Source organism: Mesoplodon densirostris, chromosome 19 (genome assembly GCF_025265405.1).
Source record: "Mesoplodon densirostris isolate mMesDen1 chromosome 19, mMesDen1 primary haplotype, whole genome shotgun sequence".
In the NCBI taxonomy this organism is placed as follows: domain Eukaryota; kingdom Metazoa; phylum Chordata; class Mammalia; order Artiodactyla; family Ziphiidae; genus Mesoplodon; species Mesoplodon densirostris.
In genome coordinates, this window is record NC_082679.1 from 10,275,402 (window position 1) to 10,290,256 (window position 14,855).

Consider the following 14,855-nt stretch of genomic DNA (forward strand, 5'->3'; position numbering starts at 1 on the left):
TGACTTCTAGTCTACTGATTCCCTCAAGCCCTGGACCCCCCTATTCATTACCCATTATGTTCCACCCCCATCCCCTTCACAGCCCACAGTAAACACGAGTTGAGACCTGGTCAAAGTACAAACTCATTTTGTAGGAAATGCTGTATTACAAAACAATATCACATCCCCTACCCCTGACCCAGGTGATCCACTCCCCACCCCCCACCCAGGCGGGTGGGTCCAGCCCCACTGGGCAGGAGTAAGAGGATTCAGTAGTCTTCAAAGTAATAGCAAATTCTCCGAAGGCTGGGGTCAGCAAGGCCCACTCTGCATGAAGCTCACCCCATGTAGCCCTGAGCTGGGGCATAATTCTCTGTACACAGGAATTGGGGTAGTGGGAGCTCAGGGAAGGGTCTGTACCCTGAGACTCCTGCCTGCAGGAGGGAGGAGATGGGGAAGTTCTGCTTTGGGCTGGGGAAATCCCCTCCCTCCCACCACTGGGGGACAGGGTAGGGACTGGGCGAGTGGGGCTTTGCCACCTGGAGGGCTCAGGTCTGGGCAACAGGATGTCCCCAACACCCACCCAAGCAGAGCTGTTAGGAGTGACTGCCTGAGGTCCAGTCAGAGGTCCGGGGTCTTCTTTGGGATTTGGGGGGAGTCTGGAGATGGTGGGACATGAGAGGTATAATCTAAGGTCACAGTCTGAGGACCCCTTGGATAAGAGGTTGTGCAGAAACCTACCTTCTCCAGCCCTTCCTAAGATAAGGTTATCAGTTATCCATTGTCATGGCCCATTTCTCTGAGTCAGAGATCATGGATTAGAGGTCACAGTGGAGCCACCAAGATAGAAGTCACAGATGAGATGCATGTGTGTTAACTGACAGTGGCCAAGCGAGAGATGAGGGGGCCCTAGATCCCTGGCAGAAAGTTGAGGGATCAAAAAATGAGAGGTGAGAGGCCAGGACCATGGCGGCTTACACATACATGGCCCGGGACATGACAAAACCTTTGCCCTGGTAGGACTCAGAGGGGCTGGAGTAGGACAGGGAATCGTAGGTGGGGTTGATCTTGTCCACATAGACTTCCTCCTCCTCCTTGTCCTCTAGATCCAGGGAAAGCCTCTCCAGAGCAGGCGGCCCTGGAGGCACCAGCATGGGGGACTCCAGGTTCGTGGTCCCCAGGAGCAGGGGTCCTGACCGTTCTTCCAAGGTGGGAAGCTCATGATATCGAGGCATTTCCTGGGGATGGGGAGGGAATGAACCCAAGGTCACCTCTTGAACATGACACAGAATCCCACTCTGCTCCTTGAGCCTCAAATCCTGACCACCATCTCCCCATGCCAACCAGACCTGACCTCACCCTATGTCACCCCTTGTCACCTGGGTTGATGTTGAACTGGGACAATCATACAGCTGGTCCCTAACTCAAAGCCCAGACCATGGACTCTACCCTGTTAATCCTGAGCCTCTCCTTTTCTTTTGATCACTGACCCCAAGTTTTTCCCGATGAGCCTTTGACTTCAATCTTGACCTAAGCTTAAGCTCTAAATAGCCCCTTGAAAACTGACTTGTCTCAAACTCAACATCCAACCTCTGATCTCCAGGAGGCCACTGAGGGGAGTGACTGTCTGTCTTGTCCCAGCTCCAGGTACAGTGTCTGGCAAATGGAGATACTCAACCAGTCTTCTTTGATGGGATGACTTTAAACTCTCACCCCATGTCCTTGGACTTTTACAACCATGACCTCCCCCACTGAATCCTAAATGTATCTCAGAGCTCTAAGGTCGGACCAGAGATACAGCTCCGAACTTGAGTTGTAACCTTTAGTCCTTGACCTCTTATGTAAGGAGGCCCTTAAACTCAGATCCCAAACCCACCCTTGTCCTCTCCCGAGCTCCTACCTGCTCAGCGCACGAGACCCTAGCGTCAAAGTAGGGGATCTTGAGTGGGTTGTGCTCCGAGGCCCCCAGGGTGAAGAGCTGGGAGGGCTGCGATGCAAGAGAGAGGGACAGGTCAGGACCACCCCCCCTCCCAGACAGCCTCTCCCCACCAGTCCCCCCTCCCAGGCCCGGCCTCAGTGGCAAAAGTGGTGTGGGGATGTGGGGGCAGCCTGGGCTCCAGGGGAAGTGCTCACCATCTCCGGCTCCTCCAGCTTTGCCTTTGGAGTCGGCGGCTTGTATGAGGGAGGCCCCTCTAGGCTGTGGAGTAGGAGGTAGGTCAGGTGAAGGCTAAGCCCTGAGAAGCCCTCTACCCCAGGGCCACTGCACACTTCTTTCCTCTGTCTGATCTCTCTTTCCGTCACCCACCTCCCCTTACCCAGCTTACTCCTACTCATTCCATGAATTTCTCTTCTTCCAGGAAGCCCTCCTGACTCTCCAGGGGGATCCGGAACTCCTGTTATATGATCATATCTACCTATACGTCCCTCACAGGGCACTTACTGAGTTTGTATTTGAAATATTATTTCTGATCTCATTCAATGACTGTACCCCACTGTGAGCAATGTGAGGGGAAAAAAATGAGATCTGTGTTGTCAACATGGTGTTCCCAGAACACACTATGAGGAATATCAGGAAATATTTGTTAGAGGAGGGAATGAAAAAAATGAATGAAATGCTTTCCTGCCCCCCAAACTATGTTAAATTCCCTCATTCTACACACCCTCAGACCAGAGCGTCCTATTTATATAATAATGATGGAGGCTTACTATGCCTTCAATCCCCAGTTCAGATGTCCCTGCCTCCAAGAAGCCCTCCCTCATCTTTCAGGCTGAGTCAGGTGCCCCTTCTAGCCTCTCCCAGCTCCTTCAGCTTCCCTAGCCCATCCCTGGCCATGCTGGACTGTCACTGTCTGGGAACAGGTCTGTCTCCTTGAGACTGTGAACCCTGGGAGGCCAGGGCCAGGGCCATCTCAGACACCACTGGGTCTCATGGGCTTAGAAGAAGAGATCAACAGCAAGTTGTTGGTTTGCATTGACTAGACGATTAAGACAGTGGTTCACAAACTTTCTTGTGCATCGTAGGGAGTTTGTTATAAATACAGATGCCAAGCCCTTCTTGTAAAAGTTCTGATTCAATTGGTTTGGTGTAAGCCCAGGAAGGTGCATTTTTAACAAGTGTTCCCCCTCGCACACACTGGGTCATATTATTTCAGAGCCATTTTGCCCCCAAAATGCTGTCTTGCTGGATGAATTTCAGCAAGTGATTTCAGCTCTCTGAACCTGTTTCCTCTTTAAGAAAATGGGTACCCTTAGCTCCATCTGAAAATTAGGTTTCCATGATATGATATGTTTATGTGTGTGGATGTCTTTTATTTATTTTTTAAATTTATTTTATTTTTTTGGACATCTTTTAAGTGTTTGTCTCATCATTGTGTTCCTAGCTTTCAGGGTCTTGCCCCAAGTGGGTACTTTCTGAATACCTATTGAACGAATGAATGAATGGATGGATGTGAGGCTTCATTGAGATCACACATGTAACATACATCTCATCAAGCCTGGTATATAAGTGTTCTACACAGAGAAGTGGGGCTAGTTTCCCCCAATATCTAGGCTCCTCTTTTCTCAGAGTAATAGAGATTTTGGCAGGGTACGTGGCCACCAGAATAAAGACTATGTTTCCCAGCTTCCTTTGCAGCTGAGGCAGCCATGTGACTAGGCCACTGGGAAATGGGAAATGAGGGGAAGTGATGGGTTCCCTTACAGGGCTTCCAACTGCCCTCTATTTCCATTTCCCTTTCCCACTGAAAGGAATGGGGTCATTGAGGCCAGGATGGTCATGTCTGGTTGTCACGTACATAGACGACAATAAAAGAGAGGGGAGCTATCTTGGAATGTGAATGAAGGTCACGAGCTAGGGAAGGTGGAGCAAAAAGATAGCAGGAGCCTGGGCTCTGATGATGTCACAGAGCAGAACTGTCATAGCCATGATTTCTAGGAGACAGAAATAAACTCTCCTCTCCACCCCATTTAAGTCATGGTCATTTTGGGTCACTCAGCCATGGCTGATGACTTTCCCCAGCCTCCTCCCCAGCTCTGTGTGCCCAGTTCTGGGACCCGCCCCCCCATCCACTTCTTAGGGCCCATCACTCACTCCTCCACCTCCTCTGCCCCCTGCAGCCTCTGCTCCTTCCGCTGCTGTCGGCAGATGAGGATGCCTGTGGCGGCCACAGCAGTTGCAATGATGGCAGCGATGATGCCCCCAATGATGCCACCTGTGGCCCCTGCGCCTGCTGTGTTGGGTGTCTCTGCAAGAAGAGGGACAGTGTGAGGAAATCTCCAGGAGGAAGCCACAGTGCCTTATTCCCAGCCCCACCTCCCAAGTCACCACCCACCTGCCTACCTCTTTTCCCAAGGGCAGAGGACATTCTTTTTATTCACTTAATCCTTAATGATCATTTGTTGTGTGATAGAGTGGTGAACAAAACATACAAATGTCCTAGTCACATTGGACCAATGTTTCGTTGGGCAGGGAGGACACCAGTAGAGAAATATACACAATAGCTAATATGCCAGGTGATACTAAGTGATAGAGGATAACAGTGTATAGTAGGGTAGGTGATAAGTGACAGAGCAGGGGCCCTCAAGGGCAGTCAGAGAGAGCCTTACTGTGAGGTGACATTTGAGCAAAGACCTGAAGGAGCTGTAGGGGGTGAACCATGAGAATATGAGAGCATTCCAGGTAGAGCGAACAGCCAGCGCAAAGGTCCTGGGGAGGGAGCCTCAAGTTGTTTGTTTTTTTTTTTTTTTTTTTTGCGGTACGCAGGCCTCTCACTGTTGTGGCCTCTCCCGTTGCGGAGCACAGGCTCCGGATGCGCAGACTCAGCGGCCATGGCTCACGGGCCTAGACGCTCCGCGGCATGTGGGATCTTCCCGGACCGGGGCATGAACCCGTGTCCCCTGCATCGGCAGGCGGACTCTCAACCACTGCGCCACCAGTGAAGCCCTCAAGTTGTTTTTAAAGACAGCAAGGAGGCCATGTGGCCAGAGCAGAATGATGATGCGAGAGTGTGGAGCTAAGGGAAGAGAGGTGATGAGGAATGGAGCGAAAAGGCAAAAAATTGGGGGGCGGAGTGTGATTCTGGATTTGGGATCAGACGCCCTCATTCATTACATAGAATGGAGTCATCCTAGGCAGAGGATCATAGCTCCTCTAACCTAACAGGAAAAGGGGTGGAGAGAAGCCCATGACCCCCTGGGCCTCTCCTTTGTAACACTTCGCACTTCCTGAATCGGTTTTTGGAGCAATTACCTGTTTACTTGCCAATTTCCACACTGAACGCTCCAAGGGGTGGGGTGTGGCACACAGTTGGTGTTTTTCTAGACATGTAAGGAGGGGCCCAGCAGGGACACTTAGGGACCTACTGTCTGCCAGATCAGCCAAATTCCCGCCCCTGCCCTCCTGGCACTACCCTCCCCTTGTGGGAGGAGGTGGCGGGGGGGTGGCCCTGGACAGGATGGTACAGACAATAAACAACTAGGGGAAATAACATGTGTGCCAAAGCCCCATCCACAGGCTTCCCCCTTCCATCAACCCCACGACACAGATGCAGGGAGAAAGCTGCCGGTGGGAATGCTGCCTGGATCCCCGGACTATCCGATTTCCACAACTTCCCGTTACGTGGCCTGGCATCCTCTGGAGGGCTTCAAGAGCGTGGGGGAATATCAGAGTAACTGCTGCTCCGTCTACATGCGCTCACCCTAAAATGGCTGCTATTCCTGTTGTTGACTGCATATCCGGGAGGGCAGGGCAAGCTCTGCCCGCGTCACCGCGGTGTCCCCGCACCGTGAGTGGAAGGCAATGCAGGTGGAAGAAACGGGCTCACCAAGCCCCTCCTGGGTGCTCAGCCCTACGCTGGGCATTCGGGTGCAGGCTTACTGAGTCCCAGGACAGCCTCAGGAGCAGAGATGAAGGCCACTGGTGTTTTACCAAGGTGGCCATGGGGCTCAGGAAAGCAGAGGTAACCTTGCCCCCGCTCCACGGCTCCACCGCAGTGCCCTGCCCGGGTTTGGGAGATTTTCTAACGGTGGCGGGGAGTGAGTAGTATACAGAGCTGCAGGCCCTCCCCCTGAATCACTGAAAAGCCCCTTGGGCACAGCCTGGGGACGAGGGAACACAAAGGAGGTACGAAAGGCCACTGCTGTATCTTCCAGAGGCGGGACTTTCCTGGTTCCTCAGCAACCCCAGCTGCCCCACCCCCTCAGGGCCCCGAGAATGAGGGGGCAGTCCTCCCTCCCAGGGTCCTCAGCAAAGCTCTGGGAGGTCGGGTTTGAGCTGCCCTCAGAGGATCAGATCACAGCACCTCCCCACCTTCAAGGGCCCACACGTCCAGGATCCCAGCCCCGCTCTCCCGGGGAGCTCAGTTCTCCCGCCAGTCTGGCCACTCCATCCAGGAAGGCAGCCTCTGTCCAAGCACCAGCCTCTAAGCCCAGTTCCTAGTCCCACCGGCCTTAGGTGTCTCGGGCATCCAATATGTCCTTCAAGGACCCAAGTGACCAGAGCCCACCCCCGCCGGCCCCCAACCCCAGCCTCACCAAGTCTAGCCTCCACCAGGCTCCCAGTCTCCAGGGCCCAGCCCCTGGGACCTAGCAGTCCCTGTCCCACCCCCCCCAAGGAGGGCGTCCGATGTATTACAAGACACCCCCAATGTTTTCCTCCAAGGTGTTTATTAACTCCTGAGTGTCATGGGGCCAGAGCAGGCTGGAGCCCAAATCGAGTCTCTGGGGGGGAGGGTGCTCTGTGGGTCCCCATTCCCGAGCTCCCCCGGGGTGGGGGGCTCCCCTGCCCCATGCAGCCCTGGAGACAGAAGTCCAGTGTGTGACATTCCACCTCCCTCCACATCCCAGGAAAGGAAGTGGGAGGTAGCTTTGAACTCCAGTGTCTTCCGGACAAACAAGTTCAACCAGTCTGGGACCCTTGGCTGTCTGCCTGTCTTGGGGTCACACATAAACTGCCCGCCGGGAGATGAGGGAGCCGTCCAGCTGGGACTCCATGTCGTCCTCGAGTGCCGGGGGCGGAGGCAACATGAGGCCTTTCTCTGCCTTGTCCTCCTCTTCCTCCTCGTCCTCCTCGTCCTTGCCCTCTGGCCTCAGGGGGCCAGGGGCAGTTGGCGTCCAGAAGACGGGACCCCCATTCCCAAACACCTGAGTTTTCGGATCGTAGGATCCTCCTCTGCCGCCATGTCCTCCTCCTGGGCTTTTCCTCCTTCTCTTGACCCTCAGCAGGATGAAGGCCAAGGGCCCCCCAGCCAGCAGCAGCAACACCAGCAGTATTCCCCCACCAGCCCCCCATACCACTGGACCCGTGTCTCGGGGCGAGGCCCGCGGGGTGTCTGAGGAGAGAGAAGGGGTGAGAGAGAAAGGGAGACACGAGGTCAAGAGGATACATCTGGGAGTTGGGGGGCGGGGGACCCAGGACACAGCAGGGCAGTGACGGGAACTAGGGAGGTGACTCAACTTGGGCAGAAGAAGGCGGAGGGAAGGGAGAGCCCGCTTCCCTCTTCGCTACACGCTGGGCGCTTTGTATGTGGAGGGGTTGCCAATGGGTGGCCCCCAGATGGATCTCCTTACACCTGCACAGCGTTTTCCCCAAATTAAACTTGCTAACAAAATAGAAAACCAACCAACCAACCAACCAACAAAAAAACAAAATTAAACTTGCTAGCTAACATTTAAAGCACTAGGCCATTTCACTGCAAATTCCAGATTTCTTTTAGGGGGAAAAAAAATCAGATCCCAGGGACTTCCCTGGCGGTCCAGTGGTTAAGAGACCGCGCTTCCATTGCAGGGGGCATGGCTTCAATCCCTGGTGGGGGAACTAAGATCCTGCATGCCATAAGGCGTGGCCAAACAATTTTTAAAAAAAATCAGATCTGGCAACACTAAACTTTCATCTCCTCCACCTGGAGATGGGCTGTGACTGAGTCAGGCTGGTGACTCCGAAGGGGACAGAGTTCCACACTTGGCCACCCAGGTCACTCGCCAGGACCCTGTAGGCATCTGAGTTTGAGACCCCCTCCCAGAAGCTCTGAGGTCAGCGTCAAGGAATCTTGGGGCTGATCCAGCCAGGAAGAGGCAGCCTGGATTTGAGTGTGGGGCTGTCTGATTCCAAAGCTCTTTGCACTTGAGAGAAAGGGGATTGAGAAGGGTGAGGGGCCTCCTGGTAATTCCTCCCCTGGGAACGGGAGTGGCTGGGAGCACGTGTCCCCAGTGTGGCGAATGGGGCTCCTGAAGCCCCCAGTCCCGGTTTCCTCTCCCAGCAGGGGCTGAGCTTGCGGGAGGGGAGGGGTCTGGGGGAGGATGGGGGGTGGGGTTGGGCGGAGAAGGAAGCCAGGGAGCCCTAAGTGGGGAGAAGTGAGGATGAGGGATAGACATGGATGCAACAGGCATCTAATCAGACCCCCCCCCCCGCTTCCCCCACCCCTGCATGCAGGGTGTGACTGGAAGAGACCGTGGCGGGGGGGGGGGATGGGGAGGGTCCACTTACACCCTCCCCTCCCCTCCCCGCGCCTCTGCACACCAGAGGGGCTGGGACCCAGGCATCTGTTTCTGGATGTTTTCCAAAAACGGGGGGTCATGACCTAAAGGGCTGTCAGATCAGTCTGGTGACCCACAAGCAGCAGTAAAACAAAATAGAGCAGAAAAAGTTTACCTCAAGTATGAAGGGTAAGTAGTATTTTGTGAAACTTTTTAGGGGGAATATATTCCTATACCTGTACCCTGGAGATAGGAAAGATTTCTTTCAGTGAAGTCTGGAGACCAGTTTTCGCACGTGTCGGAACGTGTGTCTGTTACTGGGGATGATGATTTGGAGATGGTGGGTGAGCGTGTACCTGCCTGTGGGTCAGAAATTCTCTGAAGCAATGTCTAGCCCGCGGCCTTGCCTTTGTTCTTATGTTTTCACTGGCGTGAACCCCAAACCGATCGTGAGAGCGTGTGCGGGTCTGTGTGCGCATGGGGACGTGAGGCGTCTCTGAGACCCTCTGACGTGACCCTGCCAAGAGCTGTGAGTGAATCTCCTCTCTGGGCAAGGCCACCTGTTGGCACACTCACTGCCCGTGATGATTTCTAGGGTGCTCAGAGGGTGTCCCCACGTTTGTTGGCATCCATCCGTAGGTGCATGTCTTTGCAATGAAGCTTTTACTGTCTGCGGGTCTGTGGGTACCACTGGGAGAGTCTCTGGGGGTGTGATTCTGTGTGCATTACCCGCAGCCCCCAACTGCCCAGGTTCCTGATGGGGCTCTGAGTATGTGTATTTCACTTGGTGAATATCACCCAAGGCTGAACCCTGAACCCAGTGTGTTGGCTTTGGGGTTTCCAGTGGTGGATATCCCTGGGGTTTCTGGGTGTTTCGGGGGGGTGTCCATGCTTTCGTGGCTCTGTCTTCCTCCGATGGCCCTCAAGTGTGATCCCGCTTGTATTCTGCAGGCTCCACCACACAGAGGTGCCTACTGACCCAGTGCGGCTGGGGAGACCAGTTTCTCTGGTGAGTATCTGGGATAGAGGGTTCAGGGGGTGTATTTCCAGTTGGGGACCTCGCTGGGTGGGTGGAGCTGACCCTCCTCCGGCTGTTCCTTTGAGGGCAGGGACTGAGACTGAGTCACCATTGTATTCCCCACATTGAGGAGAATGCCTGGCCAAGAGGAAGACTCAGCAAATACTTGTCAGATGATGGTTTGTTGAAAGAGAATCTCCACAATGGGGTTTTTGGAGTTTCCGAGGGTGTGCACTTGAGAACGTCTTCAAGTTACCTTCTCAGCATCTGTGTGTGAGCCACGATGTTTCTGCACGTGGAATTGTTGCTGTCCGCGGTTCTTTTTGCTTCTAGCATGTCTTCGTGGTGGTGTCTGCCTCCAGGTGTGTGTATTTGTGCACCTGAGCATGTCAGATGCGCTGAAGGTGGGCCAACAGTTTCTCTGGGTGTGTGGTCTGTGACACTGTTTCTGAGTAGCTACGTCCTCTCTCCCCGGCGAGTGTCTGAATTCCTCAAGAGGGATCTGTTTTCATTTGGGTGTCTTTCCAGGTGTGTGTGTGCGTGTGTGTGTTATGATCATCTCAGTAAGAGGGCCTGCTTCCGTCTGTCTCCAGGTGTGGGTGTGTCTGTCTTCACACCGATGCCTATGAGTTTGGTTGTGTTTTTGAGGGGGCCCTCCTCCCACCCACTGAGGCGCCCTGCCTCCCTCTAAGCCTCCTGGGCTGCAGTTGTAACTGCGACCCCACTTCCATCAGCCCGAACCTGGGCTTTATTTTTGGCTTTATTTTTTTCCTCTCCAGCTAAGTCTTGGGTCCTATCTGTGTTTTTGAGTTCCCATTGTGGAGACTCAGAGAACTTTTGACCCACAGACACATCAGCCACCATTTCCAAAATACCACCTCCAGGGAATTCCCTGGTAGTCCAGTGGTTAGGACTCCACACTTTCATTGCCATGGGTTCGATCCCTGGTCGGGGAACTAAGATCCCGCAAGCCAAGTGGTAGGCCGAAAAAACCCAAAAAACAAAGCAAAGCGAAACAAACCCAAAATACCACCTCTAGAAACACAAACATCCCAACACACACTCAAACTGGTTTCTGGGTCGTACTGACCAGCCCTCACTGTAAGAAGTCCATTGTTTCCGAGTGTTTATCTAGCTGCCCTCACGTGACTGTTAGTTGTGCAATTCTGTGGGCGTGTCTCACTGGCTGGAGGCCAGGCCAATGTCCCTGGATCTCTCCCTGAAGGCCCTTCCCAGGCCTCTACTTTCTAGGAAGATCCCAGCGCAGGTCTCAACGTCCTGACTCCTCTGTCAGCACCTACCCTGTCACCCCAATCCAGATCCCACGTGGGGGCAAGCCACACCGTCCCCCTCCCATAACTGAGGCGGGTCTGAATTCTCCCCAGATCGGCGGCGCAGCCTTCTCCAGTACAGCCCCAGAACCCAGAAGGGAGGAACACTTGGGGAGCAGACCCAGTCGTACACACCATCCCCAAGACCCGCTTACCTCGAACTAGGACCACCTGCTCGGCGTGGCCCGTGCCTACGGCATTGGTGACGGTGCAGATGAAGGTGGTGTTGAGGAGCCGGTCCACCGAGTGGACGATCAGCTTGGGGCCCTGGGCTACGGCTGAGGCTGGGAAGACGCCTGAAGTCCTGGGGGGTTTGGGGGTCACATGAGAAGGACAGCATGGTCCACGGGGAGTACAGGTCTGACAGCCCTCAGGAGCCAAGCTCTACGGACCTGAACTTACTCCTTAACTCCCCAAACTGCGAGCTCCCTCCTTCGGGAGGCCTCACGGTTTCAGGCCGCTGGTGCCCCTCTCCCACAGCACAGTAGTCCGGGACCCAGCCCCGCGCCCGTCAGCCCCAGGATCCAGACCCCCGGCCCCTCCCCCCTCAGCCCCAGGATCCAGACCCCCGGCCCCTCCCCCGCTCAGCCCCAGGATCCAGACCCCCGGCCCCTCCCCCGCTCAGCCCCAGGATCCAGACCCCCGGCCCCTCCCCCCTCAGCCCCAGGATCCAGACCCCCGGCCCCTCCCCCCTCAGCCCCAGGATCCAGACCCCCGGCCCCTCCCCCGCTCAGCCCCAGGATCCAGACCCCCGGCCCCTCCCCCCTCAGCCCCAGGATCCAGACCCCCGGCCCCTCCGCCCTCAGCCCCAGGATGCAGACCCCCGGCCCCTCCCCCCTCAGCCCCAGGATCCAGACCCCCGGCCCCTCCGCCCTCAGCCCCAGGATCCAGACCCCCGGCCCCCCCACCCTCAGCCCCAGGATCCAGACCCCCGGCCCCTCCCCCCTCAGCCCCAGGATCCAGATCCCCGGCCCCTCCCTGCTCAGCCCCAGGATTCAGACCCCCGGCCCCTCCCTGCTCAGCCCCAGGATCCAGACCCCTGGCCCCTCACCCCTCAGACCCAGAGTCCAGGCCCCCAGCCCCTCCTCCCTCAGACCCAGGAGTCTGGGTCCCAACAGGACTCACGTGCTCCAGTCGTAGCCTGTGGGCTCTGGTTTGCTGCGGACATCACAATTCAGGGAGGCCTCAGTACGGCCGACATACCAGTTGTCATCATAGCCGGATATGGAGACCTCAGGAGGGTCTGGAGGAAATGGGGGGACTGGCTCAATGACAGGGAGAATCCCAAAAGGGGTGATAGGTGAGCAGATAGATAAGAATCCTAAAGAAATGGGCTGGCAGGAGGTGGACCCATGGAAAATGCCTGGGGCAGATCAATCCGGGCTGTACAGACACTGTCCAGGGACACGGCTGAGGGTCATTCTGAGGAAGTTACTGTTTGTTGCAGGCAGCGCCCGAGGGAGCCATTCTAGATAATGTGTGTCATTTCTGACATGCCCAGAGTAGATAAGGGAGTTAGTTTAACTGAAGGCATTGTCTGGGGAACTAGTATAGAAAATGCTGAGCTGGGGTATGGGGTATGATTGGACAGTGGCTGGAAAAGCTGCTAAAGTAACTGTTTGGCAGGGTGTTTGGAAGTGTGCCAGGGGGAGCCTCCTGGGTAATATTAGGCAGTGTTGGTGTGTAAGCAGTTTGGGGAAGAGATAGCACAGAACATATCAGAAGGGGTTGATATTGACAGCGTACAGCGGGGAATTCCTTGGCGGTCGAGTGGTTAGGACTCGGCTCTTTCACTGCCGTGGCGCCGGGTTTAATCCGCAGAGTGGCCAAAACAACAACAACAACAAAACACATATTTTGTTGATAGGGTCCAGAGGGGTCAATGTGATTACACTGGGAGGCAGAAGTAGGTGTAGAGGCCGCAGGAGAGTCAGTATAGACAGTGTCCAGGGAGCCAATTTAGACAGTATGAATGGGGGTGTGTATGTAGACAACATTGGGTTGGGTAGTGTAGACAGAGTAGTGGATATAGACAGTGAGGGAGCAGTGTCAACTGGGGTTGTGTGCTGGTAAACCGGCTCTCTGAAAAGGGAGGGGGGAAAAATAGAATAGCCGTGATTTGAGGTGTTTGCCAGTTTCCTTGGTGTAAATACTCCACACGGCTGATTGAAGCTACCAGTAAGACTTCACTGGATGTGGAATTGGGAAGAAATGTATAATACCGACCCTTGCAAACCCATTCTGATTCACCATCGATTGTGGCAGCAAGGTGAGAGCCTAGTGAAGCCAGTATAGACAATGAGGGGGCAGTGTGCAGATGTTGTCCCGGGGAGCCAGTGTAGACAATGGGCAGGAAGGCAGTGCAGAATTTGACCCAGAATGCCAATGTAGACAACACTCAGGGATAATGTATACGGTGCCCTAGAGAAGTCGGTGTAGACAGTGTTGGGGGTGTGGTCACATCCTGATGCACTCACAGCGCACAGAGAGGGTCACAGGCAGCAGAACTGGCTCCTCAAAGCTCTCGTGCTCCACTTTGCAGGTGACCTTGACACCATCTGCTTGGCCCAAGGGTACCAAGGTGAAGCGGCTGGTGACGGTGACTGTACCAGGCAGGGGTCCTGACACCTGGCTCTCTCTGGCCTCCCCATCCAAGGGTGAGAGCCAGGAGACTCGGGCAGGTGGCCGGCCGCCCCTGGAGACACAGCGGGCCACAGGTACAGGATCCAGACTGAGTGTGACTTCTTGTGTTTCGGCATGGTTCTGGGGCTGGGCTGGGGAGAGGAACATAGGGTAGCGTGGGTCACTCCACACCTAGAGTCATTCAACAAACACCTCAGCAGTGGAGCTGAGCAGTTAAACCCCAGCTGCCTGGGTTCAATTCCCAGCTTTGCTGCTTTGCAGCTGCATGGCTTTGGGCAAGCCATTTCCCAACTCTGTACCTCAGCTTCCTCTTTTGCAAAGTGGGGATAATCACAGTACCCACCACATAGGATTGTTGTACAGATTAAATAAATTGAGATGTAAAGCACTTCGGATGGTACTTGACACTCACTGTGCTATCTAAGTATTAGCCATTATATTTTCTGTTCTGCTCTGCTAGAAAAACAGACAATGTCCACAAGTCTGGAAGAGGCCGAGATTTTAAAAGAAAAGCCAAAGCAGAATAATGAGGTTCAAAGGTCCAGCTGAAAAGCCCTCCAACTTCTTTTCCTTTAATCACCATTAGATTGTGGTGCCAGAAGTGGGATAAAGGCAGTGGAGCTTCCCAAAGCTGGAAAATTTTGCCCTTTTCACTCATTCTCCTGGAAAACATGGAAAAGTATTAGGCAGGGTAAACCTCCACGAGGAATAATAATGACAACCCACAGCTACTAATGTGTGCCCATAACCAGACACCTGAGTTCTGACACCTGAGTTCTCCACCAGGTGGAGAGATCCAGGAAGCATCTCTAGCTGCTTCCTGGATCTCTCCACCTGGCTATGTCTTGAGCTTCTCAACGTGGTACTGCCTTCCTCTCCTTTCCTATCCTTCCTGCATTCTCCCCTGACTGCCAAAGTCTCTGACGGGCCTGCCCACATCCTCCCTGATCACCCTCCCATCAGTCCTATGATAGCTCCAGGCACACCCACCCCATCCCTGCTCCCACCCACTGCAGGGTCTTAGCGACTTGCACTGCCTGGAGTGCTCTGGCTTCCCTTCTCCTCGTCTTGTTCTTCCTCCTCCTCCAGATCCCAGTCTCACTTCCTCAAGGAAACTTCCCTGACATCTGACTCCCCAAGAAAGCGGAGGCTTCACTGTTCTGTTCTGCACTGTTGTAGGCACCTGGTGCATGGTAGGTGCTCCCTACGCATCTCTTGAATAGAACAAATGATTGCAGAAGAGAGACCTTTGTGAGGGATGAGCGGGGAGAAGAGCTGCGCTTTTTGCGAAACAGCTGTGGTTTTGGGGCTCCCTGGGAAGGGAAGTGTGTATGGAGGGACAGTACAGGGTACACTTCCCCAACTCTCTGGGGCTGAGGTGGGGGAGATAAAGTGTCCAGAGTGACGTGGCT

General features: G+C 54.6%; 1 protein-coding gene across 2 annotated transcripts in view; it reads right to left on the reverse strand.

Annotated features, from left to right (window-relative positions):
• Positions 1–140: 140 nt before the first annotated feature.
• Positions 141–14,855, reverse strand: part of NECTIN2 (nectin cell adhesion molecule 2) — a 28,860-nt gene continuing 14,145 nt past the window's right edge. Inside the window, exons 3-9 of one of the 2 annotated variants that reach the window (XM_060085047.1) lie at positions 13,278–13,574; positions 11,926–12,043; positions 10,956–11,104; positions 4,070–4,223; positions 2,113–2,176; positions 1,880–1,966; positions 141–1,217 (exon numbers count right to left, since the gene is read on the reverse strand). In XM_060085047.1, the coding sequence (XP_059941030.1) occupies positions 954–1,217; positions 1,880–1,966; positions 2,113–2,176; positions 4,070–4,223; positions 10,956–11,104; positions 11,926–12,043; positions 13,278–13,574 (1,133 nt within the window). In that variant the 3' untranslated portion in view covers positions 141–953. Of the gene's footprint in view, positions 1,218–1,879; positions 1,967–2,112; positions 2,177–4,069; positions 4,224–6,635; positions 7,308–10,955; positions 11,105–11,925; positions 12,044–13,277; positions 13,575–14,855 lie in introns of those variants that run through there. The other variant, XM_060085048.1, reaches the window with a different exon arrangement.